Source organism: Strix aluco, chromosome Z, assembly GCF_031877795.1.
Source record: "Strix aluco isolate bStrAlu1 chromosome Z, bStrAlu1.hap1, whole genome shotgun sequence".
In the NCBI taxonomy this organism is placed as follows: Eukaryota; Metazoa; Chordata; class Aves; order Strigiformes; family Strigidae; genus Strix; species Strix aluco.
In genome coordinates this window covers 287,412-313,971 of record NC_133971.1, presented here as the reverse complement: position 1 = coordinate 313,971, position 26,560 = coordinate 287,412, and the positions used below count along the sequence as shown (strand labels likewise).

At 44.7% G+C, this 26,560-nt stretch overlaps 1 protein-coding gene across 3 annotated transcripts in view; it reads left to right on the top strand.

The window, feature by feature from the left end:
* The window catches only part of ZCCHC7 (zinc finger CCHC-type containing 7), a 117,601-nt gene that overhangs the window by 71,960 nt on the left and 19,081 nt on the right, over nucleotides 1-26,560 (top strand). For all 3 annotated transcript variants that reach the window (XM_074813107.1, XM_074813108.1, XM_074813109.1), the window contains 4 exons: nucleotides 4,936-4,976; nucleotides 6,151-6,276; nucleotides 7,827-7,997; nucleotides 21,664-21,699. In XM_074813107.1, the coding sequence (XP_074669208.1) occupies nucleotides 4,936-4,976; nucleotides 6,151-6,276; nucleotides 7,827-7,997; nucleotides 21,664-21,699 (374 nt within the window). The remainder of the gene's footprint in view (nucleotides 1-4,935; nucleotides 4,977-6,150; nucleotides 6,277-7,826; nucleotides 7,998-21,663; nucleotides 21,700-26,560) is intronic.

Below are 26,560 nucleotides of genomic sequence, written 5' to 3'. Positions count from 1 at the left end.
ACCACATTGGATTCCATCCCTCCTGCCCAGGGGTGAATTTGAGTGACTGTGTGATGCAGAAGGGGCTTCATCTGCTGCGCCCGGGCACCCTGGGGTGGAGCCGGAGCAGCGCGGAGCCGGAGACCCTGACACAGGTCCGTGCGGGGTGTCTCCAGGCGGAGCTCTGAGCCCCGTGCCGGGTGTCCTTCAGACCCGCGGTTCCCTCCCTCCAAACAACGATGTTCTGGAGCCCGCGGGCCCGAGCAGCGTGGTGCCGGGACGCGGCTTGCAGAGGAACTTGAGGCAGCAGGAGGGGAGCAGCTCCGTTCCAGTTCCCAGTTAGTCTTGGGTGGCTGCAGAGCAGACGTCCTTCACCTCACAACCCTCCAGTGACACCCCCATGTGTATACGGGTACTTGGAACCCACCTTCTAGAAGAGAAGGGTGTTCCGTGCGTCCTAGCACACAGAAACCTGAATTCCTGTGCTTTGCATAGTCTGACGTAGGGAGGCAATCTCAATTTCTGGTTTGGGACACTGCTGGGTTGTTACCACTTCACAGCTCCATTCCTTGTGTTTTGGAAGAAGGGCTGCTGGAGCACAAAAAATGTGAAACTCATTACAGCAAATTATGTTACTTGAATCACTCTGGTTCGAACATAAACAGGAATTTTCAGATCTGTGTAAAATGTCACAATGCGACATTCTTACAGATGTAGATAATTTTTAGGGGTTTAAGGTTTATCATTTTAAGATGTTATTTGTTACTCCAGTAGCAGCAGCAGCTGTGCCCTGACATGCTCAATATTGTTCAGAGATAGGTCTGAAACAGTCCTTGCCACAGAAGTCTTACAGTAGAATGTAATTAGGGTTCTCTATTCTGTAATGTGCTATATTAATTAGCAGTCAAAATCCAATTTTTAAAGCCCAGCTTTGAAACATATTTGCCCTTCAGGCCACATATTGTACTGTCACAGCTTGAAGCGGCCTGTTTCACTGAACCGGTCATAAAATAAACTAAATAAAATGCATGTCTGCATGTATTTTCCGATTAGAAGGAAGGTGGGGACACCACTTGCCTTCCCCTTTTAGAAGAATTAGTGGTTTATTTTCAAAGTTGCACGTGCATGCTGTACAGTTTCCCTGTGCTGTTAGGTGCAGTAATGAAATAAACCTTTGCGGGACAGGCTGAACTCGCATGGAGAACAGGGACGTGTTTCCTCCCGGCTCCGATGAGCAAAATAAAAATGTGAGTTTGGGTGGGGTCAGAATCTGTGCCCGGCTGTGTCCCGCCTTGCTGGGGTAGACTGCTCGGCCGCTGGGATCGTCGGTGGTACAGCAGATAAGGAAATCTTCTGAACTGAATTGTTTGTTCTGAGTCAGTTTTTGTTCTGTGGAAACGGATTGTTCCTCCGGGCAATTTCAGGTTTTGACTGCTGGTCCTCGTTCTCCCTCCTCCCCTCCTCTCCCTTTCTGGAATGAAAGAGGCAAGGCTTGAATGCACATTGAACAGTGGTCCTAAATCTGGCTTCACCATGAGCGCTGCTCAGAAATTTACATTTTCATGCTGGTGGAGGGATACATGTGAATCTCAATGATCTTTCAAAATTTTTCTTTAAATAAAGGCAAAGCTGTTGCTTACCATTCATCCTATTGTATGGGGGCACAGGACAGCCAAGGCACACTATTTTATAAAGGCAAAACCTTGCACAGAGCTTCTGTTTTCATCTAAACGGTTTATGTTTTGCATCCTCTTCTTTCCCTTCTCTTCTTTCCTGTTCTGCAATTTGACAAAACCATTTTTTCAGACTATAAATACAAGAAGTTTATGTGACAAAGTCAGCGGTATTTTCTTTAGCTGAAGTATAGAAATTAATATAATCTTAAAAAGGAGATTGCTTTTAACAAATGAAGATGCAAATAAAAGAACAAATTTGTTGAAGACGTTCCGGGAACATTTTATTAATACACTGTGAAAACTCACAAGACCCTTTAAGTAATCTTAAGTTTTGCACGTGCAACTCCACAGAAAAAGAGGAAAGTCTTGACAGAGATTATCTGAATAGTCTTCAAGTTGCTGCTTTCTTAAAATAAAGTACTCATAGTCCCATTCCTTGAGGCAGAAACCCACCCCCTGTGCATGGCTCCGTCTGAGAAAAGGATGAAATGCTGTAACGTTGTGCTGCTTGGCCTTGGAAAACATCAGGTGGCAGGTGTCACCATACCAGCCTTTGCTAAATACAGAAACTTTCAGTAATTATCATATGTGTTTTACAGCTGTGCTTTGACCAAAATCTCCCTCTCAGTCCCCAGAGGGGCTTGAGGCTGCAGGTTGGGGTTGTGGGTGGGAGATCATCATCCTTGGGCACCCTCCGCCACCTCCTCGGGGACGAGACGCTCCAAATCCGTGGTCCCAGACCTGCCCTGGAGAGACTCTGAGCATTACGGAGTGAAAACAAAGGTGGTGGGTGCTGCAGGGCAGGGAGAGCGTGGTCCAGGGCAGCCCATGGGTGTCGCGGCGCAGGACGGGCAGCTGCAGGAGGGGGGGTGGCCAGGGGGCCAGCTCAGAGGAACCTGCAGCACCCAGAGACTGGCAGTGCCCACCGGACACGTTCCTTCATCCAAACGAGCAAACTAAGTCAGGGGCAGGGGAGGTATTTGTCAACTGGAGCAGAGTTTTGTCATTTGTTGCGTGATGTAGTGCCAGACCCAGCGCTGTGGTCAACAAGAAAAATCGTGGCAGATTTTTCTATGTGTCTCTTAAAGCAAGATTTCCGGTTGGTTGCAGAGGCGTAACTCTCCCTACGTATTTCGTCTGAAGAATTTAGTGTGAGTGAAAACAAAGCCTTATGCAATCTGTTCTGAGTTAGACTTAGCTTTTAGGTCACCAGCAGGTTTAGTAAAAAGATATTTTGTTGAAATATTTCATTCAGCCTAAAACTTCGTATTTATTTTCTGATTTGAGCAGTTTTAGTTTCTAGCATTAGGAATATTTAAATCATTGTATCATGGTTTTCCCCTGTGAAGCGGGGGATTTTGGCAGTGAAGAAGAGAAACTTAGTTGGTTTGTCCTCAGGAAGGACGTGCCTGATGATTAACAGGAGTTAATTCGCTGGTAATTTTGATCTGTAACCTGTCACAGAATTGTCTAGGTTGGAAAAGACCTTGAAGATCATCCAGTCCAACCACCAACCCAACCATTCCGCATGTGCATTTCTGTGAAACATGGCACTCACAGTACTGATTGCCAGGGCAGAGTTTTGAATTACAAATATCTTTTTCTTTATGAATGAATTTCCTTAACAGGCTTCCAAGTAATAAATAATGCACTCAAATATGTCAGCACGTTTCCTCACTTTTAACAACTAGACACCAAAAGGCCTGATATTCCCTTGGGCGTAGCCATGACCCCCTTACACTGAAGAGACCTGACGCGGTGCTGTCCTGTCTGTCCTCTCCGCTGGAACCCGAGGGTCCGGGAGAAGCAGTCCTGGGGGTGGTGGCCGTGGTGCCACCTCTCCTTCTGGTGACGGCTGCTTGCCCCGGGTGGTGCTGGAGTCCTTGTGGTGGCCGTTGCTGTGCGTGCCGTGGCTTAGGTACCACACATTGTTCAAATCGCCTTCAATTCATCGTTAATGTCTCCGTGACGGGCGTTAGCATTGTTGACGTTAGTGAGCATTGAAAATAAAAATATTTCAGCGTGCTGTTCAGATTAGAGCAGGTAGTGTCAGCCCCGGCTTCGAGATGAAGAGCAGCAGCCAGCGGGCTCTAAAGCTCCCGTTGCATGTTTGAGTGACGTACCTTGTGTCCAGATACTGCATGACACCCTTCAGCTGAAATTACTGGCTTTTTCAGTAAATGAAGGCTTACACATGATGCTATAGACAGTGTAAGTTTAATTTCTAGTCATCCGCCTTTCATTGGAAATGAATAGTACAGTCAAAACCAGCTGGATAAATTTTTACTGTTTGTAAATCATGACGTTGTTGTGGTTTGTGTTAATAACAGACGTAGATGCTTCGGATCTGGATTATGGGAACAGGGTGGGACAATTTGCATTAAAAAGTCTGCAGACACATGGGATTAATTTGCGCGCAATTTGTAATGGTTACTGTAAAAGTACAGGTGAGGTGAGCACCTCCACCGACATGAATCCTCCCTTAATGATGAAGATGCTGTGGTGGCACAGCTGTCTGCACGGTGAGAGAAGTAAACGGCGTCGACGTGCAGAATTTTTAAACAGCTGTAACTGCATCCCGATTCTTTTAGCTTATTGCCTTTTATTTCCTCTTTGTTTTTTTTTCTTTTTACTTCTGCCAGTCCAGAGGCTGTGTGTGAGAAGGTTATGGTGTGACAGTTGATAATTCAGTGTGTCGTCCTGATTTATTGCACATTACCAAACCCTGTTTTGAAATAGAGTTACTCAGCTTACAGTCTTAGTTGCTGTGGTTATGCATAAAGTCATTTCGGCGTGCAGAGTCAGAAAGCCACGATGAAGACACAGGTTTTGCGAATTCGCAAGGAGGAAAAGTGTGTTTGATGCTGTGGGTTAACTTCTTGTTTCACGTGCTCCCACTCTGGCAACCTCTGGAGTTGAGCTGGGCCTCCCCATGAGTGCAGGCAGAGTTCGTGCAGGTGGCTGGAAGCGGAAGCTTTGGAGTCCCAGCCTCTGAAGAAATTAAATCATTGCCTGAATTTATACCCGGGGGGGGTGGCAGGACAAGAGGGTGGTGTCAAATAAAGTCCACCCAGTAGTTGGACATGTGCTGATTTTAAGGTGAATCAGATTTGGCGCCAAGGGGGCGCTTTCCTTTCATGAAGACAGAATTAGTTCCTCCACTTTGGTACATTCAGAGTCTATTACCAGATTCAATACGTGCAGTAATCATAATGTTGAATATATTATAGAAAAACATTCATATAAAATAAATATAATTAAATTTATTTCTGTTTTTCAGGAGAAGACGTGGACTGGTCCATCTGTAATAAGGACTTAGAGGTAACAGACAACCCAGTTGTGCCAAAATTCTTTATTTTTATGTTTATTAATGTACAGAGTGAGATAAACGGGATTGAAAAATCCGTCTGTAGCTTTCGTGTGGGATCCTGAGCAGCGTCCTGCCCAGGGCAGAGGAAGCCCGAGCTCCCGTTCCACAGGAGGAGGTTCACTCGTCGGGGCAGGCCCGCGAGTCGGGGGGAAGAGGACGCCAGGAGCTGTCGTGCCTCCACAGACTCTGCGAGGAGGAGGGCAGTTGCTCCCCTCTCATCCTCCTCGGAGGCTGGTGGTTGTTTTGGGGCAGCTCGGTCCCGTTCCCACAGCAGCGCCGTGAGCTGTCTGTGCCCGCTGAGCCGTCCGGCGCTCCCGGGGTGCCACTGGGCTGGGGGCCGGCAGCGGTCGGGCCACAGCCCAGAGCACTCCTCGGGAGGAGGGGGCTTCAGCCGTAGGGTCGGCTCCCTCCGTTGCTCTTCCTGAGGTTTGGCAAAGCTTACATAATCAGGTGACATTAACAAATTCTTTCCCTTACAAGAAATGGTATTTTTGTAGCTCTCCCCTTCGCTTCTCCAAAATCTTATTTCTGTATTTAAAAGCAATAAAGGTTGAAGATAGGATTTTCAATTCTGTCTGCCTACACAGAAAGTATGTGTGAGGTCACTGGGAGAGAGTTGTTTCCAGCTTCTCTTTTTTTCTTCTTTTTCCTTTTTAAATCTTTCTTTACAATTGCAAATTGCAGATTTGGTCTAGACTTGTATAGCATTGTACTTTGTCCAAGAAGTTTCCCTTAATGTCTGCAAGGGAACGTGTAACTTGCATTTGCAATTAATGTTAGTTATATTTGTATCCTGGGAGAAGTTCCGGTTTGTCATAAAATAATAGCACAGCGAGTAAAAGTGTCTTGACTAATCAAGGGAAAGCAAATCTTCATAACTGCTGTTTTAAACAGCGAAGAAGAATGTCCCGGAGTGGAAGTTTGAACAAGACAATACTTCCCTTGTAGACAATGCAGGTTTCTCTAGAACAGAACTACCCAGTTCCAGCCTGTATGTGTGAATTGTAGGTGTAAAAAGTTAGATTTCTAACTGAACACTACCAGCAGAGAGCTTCACAGACTTCCAGTCCTAACAAACACTAAACCACCGAATCTCAAATGATTTTGCTCGTGTTGTCTCGCCAGGCGCAGATCTCCAACTATGCGAGTGTGAGACACACCAGTATGCGATACTACACAGCTGATAAAAACGTCACCTGCAAGAATTGCAGCAGACCAGGTCATTTGTCCAAGAACTGTCCTACTCCAAAGGTAAATGCAGCACCTAAATGACTTGGAGATGCAGCTGTTTTTTCTAATACTCTTTTGTACTTGCTGTTAGAAGCATTGCTTCAGGGGTTTATTCTTTCATTGAAAGGTTGCTCAAGTTGAAGGATAGCTTGCACAAGATCAGTTTACTATAGGAAATTAGCTGTTTCGTGGAGGTCATTGCTTTTATTGTTTTTGTAAAAGAAAAGATCTGTAAGTATAAACTGAGCAAAAAGAGAGTCAACTATAATGTAGAAATATTTTTTTTGTATTGTAAAACCAGTTTCAAGATGTAAAATGTTTTTCAAATGTATTTTCAGCAAGGAGAACCTAAGGGATCCAAAAACCACCCCTAGCAAGTGATTGAAAGCAGATATCGTATAATGAACCGGGTATGAATAATGTTAAAAACTATAGACAGGGTGAGACTGGAAATAGTTTTAAGCAGCTCAGATAGATGCCAAATATTCAGAAAGTTTGTGCATGGGTTAGAGGTTTAAAGTTGGTCACTCTGCTGTGAAGAACTGGGGGCAGTTGCATGAGCGTCGGGATTTTGCCGTCACCACAAGGGTCGGCAGGAGCCGCAGTCGCGGAGGCTCCGCGTGACGACATCCCACCCAGCCACAGTGTAAGCCCTTGGTGTGCAGAGGCGCTTGCTGGGGAGGTGCTTTAGAGAGATACAGGTGTGCCTGGGGAATGGTGCTCAGTGTTTTATCCTTGTCGCTCCCTGTCCTGACTGTCTGGGTGCCGGGGCACGTAGCCAAGGGCTTGTGTCAGCCTGACCCTGGGGCCAGCCGAGCCCCGGCCAGCCGCTCGCTTACGCACCCCCAAGGGGTGGGGGGGAGCTGGGAGGGCAAAACCAAGAGAAGCTCCTGGGTCGAGATAAAGGCAGTGCAGTGAGCGAAGACAGAAACCCCAGGGTGCAAACGCAGTGGCTCAGCACAGCGGGCTGGTGCCCACCCGTCCCTGAGCAGCAGCCGCCTTGGAAAACCTCCCTGCCCCAGTTCTGCTGCTGATCACAGCGCTGGGACGTGCCAGGGTCCGCGGGGCTCGGCTGGCCCTTCCCGCTCCCCCCGGCTGGGCCCTGCTCACAGCGCCGGGGTCTGTCCCACAGAATGCTGCAGTGCAACTGTGCATCGTGTTCCCACCACACAGCTCGGGTTTTCTGCTTTTACAAAATTTAATAAAAAAATAAGTGTTCATACAGAGTGCCCGACACTTCTGCTCTGACTGAAATGTACTTTTTGGTTTAATGATTATTTTTGCTGTATTCACTGAGCAAATAACACGGGCACTGGTCATGTAACGAGCGCTCCTGACACAAGGTCCGAATCAAGAAGGTCCAGGGAGTCTGTGAAGTTACAACGTCGAGTTTTACTCTATTCATAGTCTTTCTTCACTTAATTCCTTGATGAAACATAACATCTCTGCAGTTCCTCAGCAGTAGACATTTATTTGGGGTGGATTCTTCTTCATTTCTTCTTCTGGTTTTTTCATCTTGATTTTTTCACACATTCTCACCTAACGTAATTCTTTCTTTTGTTTCTCCATAGAAAGTTCCCCCTTGTTGCCTGTGTGCAGAAAGAGGTCATCTACAAAACAGCTGCCCGGCACGTTTTTGTCTGAACTGCTGCTTGCCTGGCCACTACTTCAGGGAATGTCTGGAGAGAGCCTATTGGAATAAACAGTGCAACCGCTGTGGTATGAAGGGGCATTATGCTGATGTGAGTATAGTCTCTGGCAAAGAGCTCAGTCATTATCAGTTTGTATCCGTCAAAAATTGAGTTTAAAATGACCACAGTCTTTTCTTATTTTCTTTACTTTTATATAGTGCATATTTGTTTAAGCTCATGAAAATATTGTAGTTAGTCGTCACCTAACAGCAGCACAGTTTTCATGAAGCGTGGTTCAAAGAAAACAAACTAGAGCGTTGTAAACACTCAGTCTTTAGTTTTGTCCAGTTTAGTTTTTCTGTTCCATTTCTGTTGATCGGAAGGTGTAGAGAGATTGAAATTAGGAGACATGGTATGCTGCAAGCATGCCAGCAAGAAGCAAAGAATAACTCTGATTCTCCAAGAGTTCCAGATCTGTGTTTTTTTCACTATGATCACATATTCATCAATGAAAATATTATTAGAAGTTCAAACTAATGTCTAAATGGGTTTGGGAGACATTTGTAACCGTGGTGTATTTTACATTGCAAACGGACTTTATGAGCAAAATGGAAATGGGGGACTTTATTTCTTACGCAAGTACAGGTGAATAAAAATTTTACCTGACATTAGCTTATCAGGAAGCAGGTCTACAACCGTATTCATGTGCCTTCGCTTAGTTTCTGCCTGCTTTTCAGTGAAGTCGTCTATTATTTATGAACATGCAAGAAGAAAGATAATGATGAAATTAATTATCTCTCTGCTTCTGTATCCCTATAGACAGGCCCACCACGTATGCAGCGTAAGAGAATTTGTAAAGTAGTGGAACAGTTGCAAAATTGTGTACTCTACTATTAAGAGGAAAATATTGATATTTAATGTCTGGAACCTACTGATGTGCTGTCTTAATCCCATGGGAACCACACTGGCATTTTCTATCTTCACTCCTGTTGTTCAAAACCCAACTTTTTGTACCAAGACCAGCTCATAGCGCTTGGGTGGACACTGGGGTCCTGTTGGCAGTGACTGTAGCCCCTGGTTCGTACCGTGTTACGCTGCCTCTCCACCACAGGCACTGGAGAGAAAAAAGTACTTGGTGCAAATGATGCTCTCGGTACCGTGCCTCACGGCGCAGCGCCTCGGCAGGAGCTGGGGTGGGGGCGCACTCCCCGCCCGGCACTGGGCTGCGTGTCCCAGGCTGACAGCACAGAGGGGGAAGGGGTTTCACGCGCTTCCCGGGGAGGGGGAGGCCCATGAAACACTCGCGTTCTGCTGTGAGATTTTACGGAGCATTCAGAGTTGTCTTGGATGAATGAATGAGTAACTTTGGCACAAAACCAGGTATGGAAATACTAAAAATGTCAAGTACTGTAACAATACTGACAGATGTTAAAGGTCATCCAGGTATGGTGTATCCTCTGCACTGAAGACTAGGTGGGAGGAAGGTGTGAGACTTCATTTGGCTGAGACTTTTTTCCTCAAAACTTCTATCATTTAAACTGTATCATTATGGAAATACTCTCTTCAGTGCATGACCAAGCACTAGATAGACAATATCTTAAAAATATTTCTTCAATTCTTCTGAATGCATTTTGAAACAGCAAGAGGAGGATTAGAGAAAATCTCCCTCCCCTACTGGATGCAGAGGGAAACATGGTAACTAAGGATGAGGAAAAGGCTGAGGTGCTCAACGCCTACTTTGCCTCAGTCTTTAGCAGTGGAACTGGCTGTTCCCTGGACACCCAGCCTCGTGAGCTGGGAGATGCGGAGGGGAAGCAGATTGAGGTCAGCACAGTTGAAGAGGAGGTGGTCAGAGACCTGCTACACCACTTGGATGCACACAAGTCTGTGGGACCGGATGGGTTACACCCAAGGGTGCTGAGGGAGTTGGCAGATGTGCTCGCCAAGCCGGTCTCCATGATTTACCTGAAGTCATGGCTAACTGTGGAGGTCCCATTGGACTGGAGGGTGGCAAATGTGACACCCATCTACAAGAAGGGCAGGAAGGAGGATCCAGGAAACTATAGACCTGTCAGTCTGACCTCGGTGCCAGGGAAGGTCATGGAGTAGGTCATCTCAGGTGCCATTAAAAGTCATATAATGGACAACCAGGGGATCAGGCCTAGTCAGCATGGGTTTATGAAAGGCAGGTCCTGCCTGACAAACCTGATCTCCTTCTACGACAGGGCGACCTGCTTATTGGATGAGGGAAAGGCTGTGGATGTTGTCTACCTTGACTTCAGTAAGGCCTTTGACACCGTTTTCCACAGCATTCTCCTGGCAAAACTGACTATTCGCAGCTTGGATGGGCACACGCTTTGCGGGGTAAGAAACTGGCTGGATGGCCGGGCCCAAAGACTTGTGGTGAACGGAGTTAAATCTGGTTGGCGGCCGGTCACGAGTGGTGTCCCAGGGCTCGGTTTTGGGGCCACTCCTGTTTAACATCTTTATTGATGATCTGGATGAGAGGATCGAGTGCACCCTCAGTAAGTTTGCAGATGACACCAAGTTGGGTGGGAGTGTTGATCTGCTCGAGGGCAGGGAGGCTCTGCAGAGAGACCTGGACAGGCTGGAGCGATGGGCTAAGGCCAACTGTATGAGCGTCAATAAGGCCAAATGCCGGGTGCTGCACTTGGGCCACAACAACCCCCAGCAGCGCTACAGGCTTGGGGAGGAGTGGCTGGAGAGCTGCCAGTCAGAGAGGGACCTGGGGGTGTGGATTGACAGCCGGCTGAACATGAGCCAGCAGTGTGCCCAGGTGGCCAAGAAGGCCAATGGCATCCTGGCTTGCATCAGAAATAGTGTGGCCAGCAGGGACAGGGAAGTGATCTTGCCCCTGTACTCGGCACTGGTGAGGCCGCACCTCGATTACTGTGTTCAGTTTTGGGCCCCTCACTACAAAAAGGACATTGAATCACTTGAGCGTGTCCAAAGAAGGGCAACGGAGCTGGTGAAGGGTCTGGAGCACATGTCGTACGAGGAGCGGCTGAGGGAACTGGGGTTGTTTAGTCTGGAGAAGAGGAGGCTGAGGGGAGACCTCATGGCCCTCTACAACTCCCTGAAAGGAGGTTGCAGAGAGCTGGGGATGAGTCTCTTTAACGAAGTAACAAGTGATAGGACAAGAGGTAATGGCCTCAAATTGCGCCAGGGAAGGTTTAGACTGGATATTAGGAAGCATTTCTTTACAGAATGGGTTGTTAGGGGTTGGAATGGATTGCCCAGGGAGGTGGTGGAGTCCCCATCCCTGGAGGTGTTTAAGAGTAAAGTTGACTTAGCACTTAGATATATGCTGTAGTTGGGAACTGTCAGTGTTAGGTCAATGGTTGGACTGGATGATCTTCAAGGTCTTTTCCAACCTAGACAATTCTGTGATTCTGTGATTCTGTGAAGTAGAAACTGTTTTGCTCTTGACAGTCTGCCCAAAGCTGTTACTGCTGCCTGTGGAAGTTAGTCGATAGAAGAAAGACGGAGAGAGGCTTTATACCAGAGATAGTAGTGACAGGATGAGGGGGAATGGGTTTAAACTGAAAGAGAGTACAATTAGATGAGATCTGAGGCAGAAATTTTTCCCTGTGAGGGTGGTGAGGCCCTGGCACAGGTTGCCCAGAGAAGCTGTGGCTGCCCCCTCCCTGGAAGGGTTCAAGGCCAGGTTGGACGGGGCTTTGGGAAACCTGGGCTAGTGGAAGGTGGCCCTGCCCATGGCAGGGGAGTGGGACTGGGTGGGCTTTCAGGTCCCTCCCAACCCAAACCAGTCTGGGATTGTACGATACCACACAGTAGTTAGGTCAGTTCTATACTACTTACCAGGAATCCTGGATGTGAGGAATGTAATGTCATGCACCACCACTGCAGACTCTGGAAGAAATCTAAAGATTTTGAAGAGAAAGATTTAAAATTATTGCTATCATCATGTGGCCTAAGTAGAAGCTTCTATCAGTATTTCAAAATACAGGTATATAGATATATATGTATTAACAGAATCTTTTTTGTAACAGCTCAGAGAATTCACAAACCAGCAACTTCTGTTTTAAAGTATGGTGTACCTCAAGCTAGACACCACTGGTCTTCAAATTTTTGCTTCCCGGATGAATAATTTCATGTCAAGTTTCAGTGCAAGATGAACTATTTCGGCAAAAATGTTCCAGACCTGAAGGAGACTTTTATACAAAGGCATTCTTTAATATTCTTAAGAATGTTGAATGCCATAGCAGTTGGAAGTGTGGGAGAAGAATAAAAGAGATTGGCAAAACAAGCAAAATTTTTGAGGTTAATAACTCTATTTAACATTAAAGATCTGTGGGATTACAACCAGGCAGAAGTATATTGCAGTCATGTTACTGCTTTGTGAGATTAAGTGATACTAGAAAACTACACTTGGGAAGGTCTTGTATTCGTGTGCTTTTGTGTGTGTGTACAAACCCCTTCCCAGAGAGACTTTAAATGTGTGTACTTCTCATGGAGATACATAGATAGTGCTGAACTGAGTATGAAAAATATCAGTTAGATTCAGGTTTGCAGTAGGACACTCGATTCAGTGTAGTAGGAGGCTGAGGTATGACTGCAGCATGAAGATTTGTCCTGCTGTTCCAGAGATCCCAGTAGGAGACCTGCTGTGTCCTTCCTTTAATTTCCCTGCGGCTTCTCAGTAGCAGCGGTAGTTGTGCGGTAGGGACTGAAGAGAAGGGTAGAAGTAGTTTGAAGGCCTTGGAGTTTGATATGATCTACTAAAATAAAACATAGATGAAAATTAAAGCCTGATTAAACATATTATTATCTTTTTTCAACCTTGTATGGTATTATTATGGTTTTACATGTCCCAGAAATTCAGTCCTGTACATAGCAATTAACCTTTTATGCTTTTTTTTTTCCCTTGAATTAAACACAAAAAGATGAGGATAAAGGCAAGCTGCAATAACATCAGCATACATTCCTACTTCATTTTCTGTCTAAAGATACAGCTTAAATGTTTGTCTTCCAAAAACACCTGTTTGATTCCCCCAAACATTAGGTTTTTTGAAATTTGGAAATATTTGAATCTCTTTCTAAATGTCTTCTCCCTACCTTTATTTCTTCTATTTGGTCAAAGAATGAAAGAGATCCTGAGAAGGCCTTCTCCTCCCTTTCACTGAATGTAGAAGTTTATCCGAATAACTCTTCTACCTGGTAAAGCTTATGCTCCGTAACCTCTGTCATTATATTCCCCCTATGGCAAAATCATGCAATAATTGAGTTTCAGGGGGAGGTTTGGCCCTGGAGCTTCGCGGTCAGACAGGAGAGACACCTTCGTGTGCTTTCTGGTGTCATTTCCAGGCAGGGTGGGGGGGCCGTGCGCGTCCGTCCTCCTGCTGCTGCCCGGGAGCAGGAGTGAGGGAGGGACAGCCAGGAGCTTGTTGCAGGCTCACCACAGCCCGTGGTACGTGGGATAGGCCGACGATGCCCAGCACATTGGGGAGTTTACTATTTCTTTCGGTATTTGAATGTTAGAAGTTTAAATTTGCTCTTCCTTTTCTAGCTGTGCTTTTGCCTATAGCTAACATGTACACAGTACCATTACTTGAAAGAAGTGAATGGCGTATTTCTGCACCCCCTTTCTGCTGAACAGTTAGTCAGAGCTGTAATCTTAAGTTGCTTTTCATCGCATCTCTTTCCACCTTTTCTATTTTACACATTCTGTGTGTAAAAAGTTCTGATAAAGCACTTTTCAGTAAAGAATTATGAGTCCTCTATCATCCCAAAATTTAAGTGCTACCTAAGTTGTATAGATTATCAGGAACATCACAGCATGTATTTTTGCTGCCCGTTTAGGTCCACCTTAAATCAGACAGGTTTTTCTTTGAAACTTCCAGGCAGTTCTTTGCACTTCTGCATGACAGGCAGAGGCTACCTGTGCAGTGAGCACGGGGGTGTAAGAGCAGGGTGTCCTCTGCCCCCTCCCTGGAGCAGAGGACGGCACGGCAGAGCTGCAGAGCGCGAAAGGGAGGTTGTGAGGCTACGCAGCAGCGTCGGAGAGGTTACAGAAAGCAAAAGGTATCCTCTGAAAACCCGATGTCTGTATGCAAATGAAGAAAATGGAAAGGATTGTAAACTGGCAGATTAAACATTAAAGTGCAGAATTGAGACTAAAAAAGTGTTGAAGGGGCACTTCGCAAAGGAGTCAAAACCAACTGTAAATCTTTCTTCACATCAGAGCAAGAAGCCCGTAAGGCCAACACGATCAAGACGTGAAAGGAACGCTCAGCCAGGGTACGGCTGTTGCTAACAACCTAAAAATATGGTTTTGGCATCTGGCATTCATGATGGAAGAAACCAGGACATTCCCACACCAAAATGTTACTTTGTGGAGGGAATGATCAGAAAATGTCTGAAACTGAAGAGAATGTTAGCGTTACTACTAACCTATGACAACTAACCCATTACCAGAACTGGGTGACAGTTACCCAGCAGCTGTAGGAGGTGAAACAGCCAGACTAGTGACAGCAGTGGGTAACCTTCTGCTTTGTGCCAGGTTGGTAACTGAGCGGCAAATACAGTGACAGTTTTTAAAGCATGTCCGAGGGGGATCTGGGCACAGGCCTGCCAGCCTGATGTGCAGACCGAGCCAGCTGCCAGGAACTGCACTAGCAGGGCATGTGGGAATGGGTGTGTAAGTGTGATGTACGTGGGAGGATTCCAGACCACTTTTGTAAAGGAAATCCCACTTCTCAGAAATCTCTGGAGTTCTTCAAAGGAGAAGGTCGACAAGCATGTGTGTAAACAGGATCCAGTTGACATAGTCTGCAATTTCCAAAAGGCATTTGACAAAGTTCCTGACCAAAAGCTTTTAAGGAAACTAAACAGGCATGGAATAAGAGGATAAAGGTAGGATATGCTAGTGTGACATGGAAAAGGGTGAACAAGAGGGTGACAAGATTTGCTGAGAAGACTGAATTATTTAGAGTGTCAGTGCTGTGAGCCAACTGTGAAGAACTGCCCAGGGACTGTAAGAAACAGAGGGAGAGCACAATAAAATGGCGGAGGAACTTGAGTGGCAATAAATGTAAAATAAAATGCCCAGGGAAAAATAATCCCATCTCTGCATATGGAGGGATGGGCTCTGAGCATTACGGTTCAGGACTCAAATTTTAGAGTTACGAGATACAATTCCCAAAAAAATCAGTTCACAACTGTGAAAAAAAAGCTGATGAAACATCAGGAATCACCAGGAAAGCAGTGGACACCTCGGTGCCACGTTGGTCCCTTCTTCTGCATCCCTCAGCACAGCTACGACTCTTGAGCCTGGAAGAGAGATGACAGAGGGGAGGATCTGTAAAGAGCTTCAAAATCATCCGTGATGGGAGACAGTGGTTAGGGATCAATTGTTCATCGTTTCTTCAAGTACAAGAATTAGGAAACATCTGACTGTCGTGGTTTAAACCCGTCCGGCAGCCCAACACCACGCAGCCACTCGCTCGCCCCCCCCCTGCCCCTGGGATGGGGGAAAATATTAGAAGGGTAAAGGGACACTTATAAGTTGAGATAGAAACAATTTAATAATTGAAATAATGGTGGTGGTAGTAGGAGCAATTATAATAATATTACTAATAAATAATAGAAAATACAAACAAGTGATGCACGATGTGATTGCTCACCACCTGTCAACCAATGCCCAGCCTGCTCCTGACTAGCGATCCCAGAGAAGAGGAAGTCCCAGAGAGAGCGAGCTTCCCAGATCACCCTCCTCTACACACCGATCGTGACACTGTATGATCTGGAACATTCCCTCAGCCAATCCAGGCCCACTGCTCTGGCCATGCTCCCCCCCAGCTTCGTGTGCACCCACACATGGGCAGGACACGGGGAGTTGGAAAGTCCTGGATTTCTGAGCAACAACTGAAACCATCAGTGTGTTATCAGCATTCTTCTCATGCCAAATCCCACGATGAATCCAAAACACAGCGCTGTTCTAGCTACGAGGAAGGAAAATTAGCCCTATCCCAGCTGACACCAGGAGAGTGAGGAAGGCAGTAGGAGCTTGGTTCAGAAGAGACAGGAGGAGGTGACCCTTGGTGCAATCAGCAGCAGACCGAGGGATGCAGCAGATGCAGAAGGTCTGCTCAGGTTCTGGAGGAGACGGGAGCAGTTGGTGGAGGATAAATCCACAGAAGGTCATTGGACACGTAGAAACTTCACCCATCTTGCGCAGTCATTGAGCCAACAGTTGGGTGTGGAGGAGTGTTGGGGGCAGGGCGCGTGCTGGCATCGGCTGATGGCCGCGCTTTGAGGCCATGGCATGTGGTCTGACACAGCGTTATGGTTTTCAGGCTGTGTGAACTGATCGTATCAACTGGCCTTACGTCTGTGCCCCTGCCAGTTACTTTCTCTAAAGAGTTACGAGTCCTCCACAGGGCACTTTATCAAAAACCTTGAAGTTGTTTCACCAGGTTACTGTGGCTGTTCGGTATCAGTCTGCCTGTTGGGATGTTTCTGCTCTCCATCAGAGCTGGAGCAGACCACAGATTTTGCTCTGAGCCTGGGGCTGAATGAGTCCAACATTCCCCAAAGTTCTCCAAAATACTCTGAAAATGCTACTGCAGCCTTCATAGAGCAGACCTTAATAGGGTTGGGAAAAAGATTTATATGTTCCCTAATTTTTTCTGAGATGCTATCAAATGTCTTGGATGCTCAAAAAAAACTTCTAATTTGTCTTTCCCAGAAAGTTCGCTCTCTTTTCCTGTGACATAAAGGATGCAGAACAAGCTCCTGTGCACAGTCTGTTTCGGACTGACTCTCCACAGTCACACTTTTGTCCAGAAGTGAACATGAGGCAGCTCGCAGTACTTCACCTAGTTTGATTTGAAAATGTCCAAAGTTATTTAAAACATTTTCAGGGTAATACATTTATTATCTGTTAGGTCAGTCTATTTCCCTGAGACAGCATGAAGTCACCTTAGATGGAGTCGTGTTGGTGGCAGCTCAACCCCGTGTGCTTTCCTCGGGAGGATCGTCACAGGAGCAGGTAGCAGAGTTGTTCAGAAGTTTCATGCGCGGCTCTGTTTGACCATGTGCTGCTCCCGCGGGCATTGTGTACACGTACACACGTGTATCTGTATGTGCCTCTGTGTGTACATATGTAGACACGCTTACGGATGTATACGCTGAAAAACCCACGCTGTGACCGTCCTATGTCTCGTGGGCTCAGTGGCAGTTAGGTGGGTGTCGTGAGGTCTGCAGTCTCAGCTGCCAGGGTGGGAGAAGAACTTCCAAAACAGGGCGGTGTGACAGGGAGGAGGCAAACGTGGCAGGCAGGGCAGTGTCTCCTTCTATACGTAGGAAAAAAACAGCGAGCGGGTGCTCAGCGAGCTGCCCGTCAGCCGGCAGCGCCCAGGTCCCTGGCGCTCTTCATCGTGCCAAGCCTGTCTGCGTGCCCCGAGCACCCTGTGAGCAACGGAGCACCCGGGTGCTGCCACTGGCGTCCTCGCCCTGTGTCCTGACACTTTTTCTGGCCCTGTAAACCACCGTTAGCCTCTTCTTTCCCAGAAGATTTCCTGCCGCCTCTGTCGTTCTGGGAACGTGGCCGCCTCCGCGGGCCGGGGTGCGGCTGGAGGCACGGGGGTGAGCCCGCGGGGTCTGGCTGGTGGCCTCATGGCCAACGGGGCCCATTCCTGCTGGCGGACCCTCCCCTGGGCATAAAGCAAGGGGTTTGCCCTTCTTCCCTCTCCCCTGGCGGTGTCCCCCGCTCTTCAGTCGGTGCCCACGGGGTGAGCGTGAGTGGCCGTTACCGGGGCCTGGCCGGCCGCAGGGGTCACCCGCCTGGGCCCGCTCCATGCCGGCGCCAGCAGCGGTGGCTGTGTCTGCGCGGGGAGAGGTCTCGACATCTGCTCGTGCGGGAGCGGTTTTGAAGGGAAGCATTGTGTGTTTTCCGCGGCAGTTCCCATGCGGAGGTGATGAAAAGTGTGTGTTTTGGCAAATCTTTTGTTTCATTGTGGTGGCTTGCAGCGGGGCAGCTCCTAGCAGCCGCCGCTTTGACAAAGCACCAGAGGATTCTGTTAAAAAGTTGTGTTTAGTAATTGTAGTCGTCGTGTCAGACCATAACTGACTTGGAGCTGAAGGATTTTTGCGAGATGAGTAGCTGTGCCAGCAGGGACCCAAGTCTCCTGGGCCAGCCGCGCTCTCATTAAGATTTGCCGCTAGCCGTGGCGGTGTTCGGCAAGTATGTGACGTGCATGCTGTTATTGTATGCTTGGCTTGTCAGCCTGCAGCTTTCTGACACTCACTTATGTCACTCTTTATTCAGAGAGGAAGAAGCTTTTGATAATTTGACAAGACAAGCTCTTAAACGATCTAGGTCATGGCCTTCACTGTCTGTGATTGTGAACATATTTCCTGAAAGCCCTGTCACTCATCACAGCTACATTTTCTCCCGGGGAGCCGCAGGCCCGTCCCGGTCTCCTGTCAGCGCGTGCATTTTGGTTATTCATACGCCAAATACAGTAGCGGGGTTTTTCCTTCCCTTTTGCAAATGCTCGCATGTTAGCGAGGCTAATCCTCTCCCCCGCGCCGCGCTCCCAGCAGGGCTGCCGTCGAGGGCCCTCTCGGCGCAAGGCAGACGACCGGCCAAGGGGAGCGGAAAGGAGGAAAGGCCGCTTAGTGCTGTTTTTGTGTTTGCTCATTGTTGTGGAAATATGAGAACTGGTGGCAAGGGCCTTGTCTATTGAGCACTCGAGTCCTGGTCTGCTGTCAGGGGCTGTTTGAGATTGAGTGTTTTATTTTCTTTGATGTTCACGTTTGAGAATAGGGAAGTGGGAATTAAACAACAGATGCATTAAGCCGTTGTTCTGGTAAAACAATAATTAGCACCTGATAAAATTCAATACGGGTCAAAACGCGCAGTATCCAGCCTTGATTCATCTGGTGTGGCAACCTCAGCCGGATCAGGCTCGGATATGAATAATCACCCTTCCAAATTAACCGAATGTGGGCCACAGCAACACCGGCACGGATCTGGGAAAATTAATTGCCCGGCGCTTGTGCGGACGCGGCGGAAGGTGTGGGGATGCGCACCCCGCCCGCGCCTGCTGCAGCCGAGCCGCCGTGGCTCTGCTCTGAGGAGTAGGCACCTCCTGTGCCCGTACATCTAAATGCTAGTAAGGTCAGACCACTGGGGCAGGAAATAAATGCAATTTTATTTTAATGTAGTTCATCACACTGCCATCGTACTTGTATACCACAAGGGCTTTTCTTTAAATGAGGGCCATTCATGGTTAAGTACTTTGAAATAAATAAGAAAAATCGTAGGATCAGTGGTTGTTGTATTTGGTTATGCTCTCTTCCATAGCAAACCTCTTTGCTTCATTTGAGAAGCCAACATTCAGTAGTAATAGTTAATTACACTTTTTTGTCATTCCGTGATAGAAGATACAGACAATAACTCTGAGCTGATGCAAGGTAATAAGACTCCAAGTTAAAAGCATCGTTTCTAAAAAGCTGTTGTTTAGCCAGGCATCCGTTTTCAACTATTGTATTCAACTTCTGAAGTTCGCAAGTGATCATTGTGACAGTGGAAAGTATTACACCGAATCACCATCTGAATGAAGAAATAGGCTTGGCCAGTCTTCCCTCACCACCTTCTTCCTACCTCCCTTAAGTTCTCCCACAGCCTTAAAACATCCTTAAAGACAGTGACGCTAAAGCCTACCCCGTGCTCGCACTGCGAGGGCTGGGGCTGTGCTCCTCCAGGGTTTGCTAAGAGTGTTCCAACTGCACTTTCCTACTCTGAGTTACGGATTCTCACTGTAACTGATGTCTTTGTGTCCAGAGCCAAAAAAAAAAAAAAAACCAACCACCAAAGTATTATTCAAAAATAAAGTAATTTTTTTATTATTATTAAATAGCTGCTGTGCGAGTAAAGGTCATGTCACAGAGTGGCATTTTGCCAGTATATGACAACTCATTGATTGCGATTTTTCAACCATATTAGTCTGGGGACACTGTGGTAATCGAAAACTATCCAGAACTAATGTATAAATAACTGCCTGCTACCCCTGTGCTAAACCAGCAAAAGTCTCATGTACAGATGAAGCCTTTTACAGGTTTGAGAGAGAAGGCAAGGTCTTTGGTGCAATATTTGTACACGCTAGAGAGTGTTTATGTATCGCACCTCCGAATCCTGCGTAAGTTAGCAAAGGAGGAAAATCCTTTTGTTTGCACTCAAAGACAGCTCGAGTGTGTTCAAACTGTCAAATGTTGGAGCCTGTTCCTCTGTTAGAAATGGGTACTTCACACATTTTCTTTATAGAAATATTAATATAAAACTCAAATATTTACATGCAGTATTTGAGTAAGAGGAGAAATGTCGAACCATTACACCAAACAGATTGTAGATTTTTCTCCAGAAAATTGTGTTACTGACAGAATGAATAATAAATAATATCATTTCCATCACATCCAGGAAAAACATACTGTATATGCCATAGGGTGACTGTCAAAAACTTGGAATATTTTTTGAGAGATTCAGTTGTTAATATTGGTTGTTGGGTGGGGTTTTTTTTTAATTAACATGCTCTGTCAGAATAAAAGAAGGCAAGAATTTAGGCATGAGCGAAAAATTTATTCGAAATCTAAAGAAATGTTAATAGTACTCATTTGCAAGTAGTCATGAGGCTTCAATGTTTGAAATTGGAGCTACAGCATATTATGTAGAAGCCACAGAATATCTAATATTTCTTCTTAAAATACTGAAAATCGAGACTGGCAAAACAAATTGCTAATTGTTCAAAATGATTAAGGAGCTATTTTAATAAAAGGGTAAATGTTTTAAACAAAAGTGAAAGACCTCCATTGAAGTAACTGTGTGCACACTCTTAAACATGAAAATGGCTCACAGACAAAAGTACCACTATTTCTGTGTCTGTTTATGGCTTGGGGGTCATAGGAGAAGACGGAAATATTGTACATTTTGTAAAAATGTTGAGAACCCTTGAGAAGGTGACCTCTGTCTCATTGATCGTTAACACATTCTGATTTTGTACGAAGAAGAAGATCCACATTTTCCTCTTTCCTCTCTCTTACGTATTCCCCAGGTCTATTGTGTTATTGCTGTGATTCAAAAGTCTGCTCTGCAAAATTTTTTACAAAGGGCTGCACTTAGAAGTTTGTGTGAGAGTCTGGCAAGTTTTTTTAAAAAAAGTAATTTAAAAAAAAAATCAAGCAAGCCATTGTAAAAATAGAAACATTAAAGCAATCTGTTATGCTTCTTGTTTACAACTCATCTGACATTAGGCTACTGAGGATTATTACATGTAACAATTATATTTTGATTAGGATAGAGATATGTACAAAAATACTAAAATATTTCTATTCCTACATGAAAGGAAGGTACCTTGTGATTTAATTTCCAAAACATTATGTAAATCTGAAATGTCAGAAAATGTAGAATTTAAATTCATTTCTGTTTGTTTTGCAGTATTAATACTTATTGCAGTTAAGAGCACTTTACTCTCCCAAACTTCTAACCTTCAGAGAAGAAGGGGAGAGAGAAAACTGTTACTGGCTTTCTGACAATGGCAGGGAGTGTGTTAAACCAGTGTAAAATTCAATTAAACTGTCTAGCCAGGTTTTTGAAGCTGAAATGCAGACCCTTTCAGTTAAGCTTCTTATTTTCCTGTGACCGACACCGGTGGATACTGTGTTATGCCAAAACCAACAGGCTGTAAAGCACCTTGTTTCATGCTCCTAGCTGATCAATATTTTTATTTTCCAGGCTTGCCCAGAAATATGGAGGCAGTATCACCTAACAGTAAGTAGAAACACCTTTTTTATTTTCTTCTACACCCAACCTATTTACTCTTCTGTGAACTGCTGACCATAAAATATAGACAAGCATCTTCTGCGGGAAGATAATAAACATCTGAAGAGTTTTTGAACTGAAGAATGCAATGAAACACTGTCACTATTTTTTAAACATCTTTAGAACTTATGGTTTCATTTTAATACTGTAATCATTAAATGAGTGCCTTGTAGCACTCTCTCCTCTCAGTGACTACATTTACACATATAAAGAGGGTTAAATTTTAAGTGGAGATGCATAGCAGAAGCAATAATCCCATCTCAGATATCCCAGATGCTGGTAATTAATCACTGTGTGTGACAAAGCTTTCTTTTTAAATGAATAAAATAAATCTCAGCTAGAGTGAAGATGTTAATTTGAGCAGATACACTTTATGAACTTTTGCAGATAATTTTTGGCTATAACTTCTTTGGCCTGCGTTAGTTGATCTTTAGTCATTGAAACAAGAAAATAAAACTTTGTGAACTTACCACTGTGTTACTTAAGGTTTTTCCTCATATGTAAAATACAGATAAAAATAAAACAAAGTGCGTATAAATCTGGCTAATATTGAAACCTGGCACAATGTTGAACTGGTTAAGACAATATTCAATGGATTGATATCACAAATCTCGAATATGTTCCTTTCTAAAATTATTATACACAAGAACACCTTTAAAGATTAGGATTTTTGCTGTTCCTCTGAATCGTTGCTGTCATTGCTATCCAGATCAACCTCGTATGTACTTGGCTGTTATAGAAAATTAATTACTGCTGTCCATTCAAACAGAGTAGAAAAGTTTGTCCACTACTTTTCTTTATGGGTCTTTGGAGCAGGCTTTTTCTTGTGAGCACTAAATGGGATGTGCTTTATAATTTGTTGCCTCCACCTCTCCATGGTAGTGGAATGTTCTTTTTTCTGTTTTTGCTTCTAAATTCAATGAATAGGAGAAATCTGTGCTTAAAACCTCTTGCGTGTGTTTTCTGCATAATGATTTTAAAACAAAGATCTGCTTTGGAAATCCTCCACCCTTTCTGAGCATTTACTTTTATTTTAAACAGAATTGGCATAGACTTTTTTTTAAAAAAAACCATTATGGGCAAAAGGTGCATTCACTGAGTATTTTTGTTTGGTTTTTTAAAATTGCAAGAAGGAAAAAGGTAAATACTGTCTTTCATTATGAAGCCTAAGGTTGCATGTAAAAATTATTTCTGAAACATTTATGATATTTGGAATCTAATAATTAGATAGGTATATTAGATGCAGTAATATGTTGGGTTCTTTTTTTTTACTGAGGTATAAGATTTAATTTAATTTTAGTCTTGCTTGCCATTGAAAATTCTTCAAAAAGGGCGTTGCAATCAACACTTAGAAAAGATTTATTTTTGTAAAAAATTGTGTGGGAGCTTAAACCTGACCAAGTGGTTACTAGGGCAGAATTTGAAGTATCTGAGGTAGAAAATTCTATCTGTGAATTTTGTAGAAAGTGTTTGGAGTTTACACTTTACTTAGTATAAAGCTAACAACATTTGTCAAAACAAGCTCTTGTTAGGAAATGTGGTGGTTACGAATGCAAGTATATTATTCACAGTACCCGTTTGGAAATTCTTAGTGCGTTTTAGGGACATTTTGAAATGTGGTCAGATATGGGCACACAAAGGTAAACTGACATTGAGTCAGACCCTAGCTACTGGTAAATAATTTTTTATTTTGCAGTGAACTGCAGATTATCTGCAGATAATCCACATTTCTGATATGTGGGAAATGCTTTGCTGTCTCCATTCTTTGCATGGGGAGACTCACTTTGACTCCAAAGTTACATTAATAGTCAGATTAAGCCTGGAATTTAAAAATTTGTGTAGCAGAAGACATGCTTGGTGTTTAAAATAAGTTATAACTCAAGAAACTGCATTATCTGAGTTGTTTAAGTGTGTGAGTGCCAGCTTTTATTGTTCCATTTAAATATTCTCTTTTTCACCCAAAGCAGAACAGAGGTAAATAGTGTTCTTGCAAGAATCAAAACTTCTCTGTTAGAATAATGTATGTTGTACATATATTTATAGAATTTTAACTAAAAAGTCGAGATCTATTGCTCTCATACTAGCGCAGCAGTATTTCACTATAGAAATTAGTTTATTGTTTTCCTAGTTTAGAATAAATATTTCTGTACAAACAGGATAACTGTTTCAAGAAAAATATTAGAAGTTTTTTTAGAAGTACTCTTGTTGCTGCGCTGCAGAGGCTCCCTGATTATTAGCAAAAAGACTAAGGCTGCAGTGAGTTTTTCCTGTGCGTTAGCCATGGATACAACCGCTAGATTTAAATTGATTTTGGTAAATTGATCATGAGTGTCACACATGCAGGTACACATAGGCACAAATAAAACCAGGCATTCAGGTTTGTCATAAAAGACCGTTTTTGTAGTATTGCTTACAGACAGCCATTACAAAGTTTGTCTAAATGTCTTGCATTATATAAAGTATTCTTAGTTAATTACTGTGAATGCTTGTGAAAAACCACACAGCCTTCCACCTTTCTCTTTTGTGAAGCTTTTGGTGATTTTATTCATTATCTGGCTCTTTCCTAAGAGATGGACTGCCATCTATTGACTTCTTGAAGGCCCTGCACAGAAACGTGGATTGACTAGAACAATGACTAAATAATAAATCCATTCTGCTGTTATGGATGGTGGTGGGTTTTTGTTTACATTAGCTGCGGTGACAAATTTTGGCACATTACAAATAATTTGTTGTGTGGGCAGAAATGTCTTATTCCAACCAAAATAGACTGCCAGTGCAAGAAATCTTATGAGCAGTTGAAATGGCAAAAAGGATTATAAGCAGAATATTTTAATTTGCCTTTTGATAGAAAAAAGATTATCATATTGTATTCAATGAAGCTTAAATTTAAAGGCTCTATGATAATCAAAGCTTTATAAGTGGATGAAGTTAGTTTCTTTAAACTTGTTCTTTCAACTCTGTTAACTAAAATTATTCTGCAGAAAACCAATCAAAGTCAGCAGAACAATCCAATTCCCACTGTGGTTTAAAATAATATTTAATAACCTCTTTAAGATGGTGATTTAAAACTTTTACAAATCATTTTCATTGTGCCTGCTCTCTGTGTATTTCTCCTCTATCAGAAAAGGGAAATTACGTTTGTCAAAACATATTTTAAGTTTTTCTTCATATAGGTATCTATTTGCAATAAATAGGTCGGTTCTGATACCCGCATACGTTTATCAGAGGGGTCATTATCAATTCAAATAATAACACAAGGACTTCGTTGGCAGATCCAGGATAAACAGTTTTGATCGTAGCTTACTGCAGTGTAAACAATAATACATGTGATTTTTTCACAGACGAGGCATTTGAAGGTCTTGTAAAGCTCTTTGTTCTAGATTATTAGGAAGCTTAGCTTACAACTTTGTCTTTCTAAATGCCAGATGCTCCACAAACCCAGAGAAATATGGTTTGTGCTCCAAAGGACGGGCCATCACATCCCCTTTTCATCTTGAGAATATCAGGGGTGCTCCTAGCAGCGCTTTTTCATCCTCAGAATGCTTGCCTCTTTTTCATTCCCTTTCTCTCGTTTTGGATTTCAGCTATAAAGGTAGAGACTTTCTGAAGTATTTTGTACTCAAGCAGAGTCCAGTTTATAGCCCTCTAATTGCAAAAAAAAAAAAAAGTCGTCAGTGGAAAAACTTGTAGGATTGGGGCACCCTGCGATTTTCACCCATTTGGTTCAGTTTTGCAGTTTATGCTTAAAAAAGCCACGATTGCGACCCTCCGAGTTCGATCCGCTGTCCGCTGCCCAACGGCAGCTCCCACGCTCGGTGGGTCTGTGGCTAGAGGGGAGGAACCGTCCCCCGCGGCCCAGGCTCCCCGCCCGGCTGCAGGGACGGGGGCCAGCGTGGGGGCCGCGGCGGGGCTGGCGCTGGCCCCTCGGCACGAGGCAGCCGGCGAAGGGCGCGCGGGGCCAGACCCGCTCCCGTCCCGGGGGTCGCCCCGTGGCTTCACTGCTGGAGCCACGCGACAAGGCCGAGGGTGGGTGCCGCGCTGCTGCGAGCAGCCGCGTTTCCACCCAACGGGTGACATCACTGCAGAATAAAGAGGAAATTTATTTTCGGCGCGGAGCGGCCCATGTTTGGCTCCGGGTGCGAAGCGGCGCTTCTTCCGTGTCGGTCCCCTTACGTGCAGCTCAGACCCCTCTGCGCGGCGGCACTGGGGGTGCCCCCAAGACGTGCCGGTGGCCACCCCGGTATTTCGATCTGAAGGGGGGTACACGCTGGCTGCATGGATCTCCCCATGCATGCTGCACTGCTTCATTGTTCAGAGGGACTCGTGGTACACAAAAACGAATGCAGCCAGGAACAGGAATGTGGCTCAGGCGCAAGATGTGGATACAATAATCAAATAGGAATTAGCGTATTAGCATCTTCTTCAGTAAATATCTACGGAGTAATGAAATTCCGTCCCTAAATGGCACAGAGCACAATTTTTATTTTTCTAACGTCTTTCTTGGTGTAGATGTGTAAGTTAACACACAAATCCTGCTCAGATTAGGTGTTTTCTTTCTGTAGGGATTGCTCATTTTTAATAACCTCTTCCTCCCCCTGTACTGCTCTGGCCGTGAGGACTCCTTCCCCATCCCCTGCCTTCACCAGTCTCATTTATATTAAAGCTCCTAGGCCAAGATGGCCACCTACAGAGTTTTAGAACCATCAGAATTTTTAACTAGCAGAAGCTATCATTTAACATGCTTTTTGACAGTTTGTTAATCTTACTTTTAATCCACTTACATAAAAGAAGGTGAACCAGGAATTGGCTG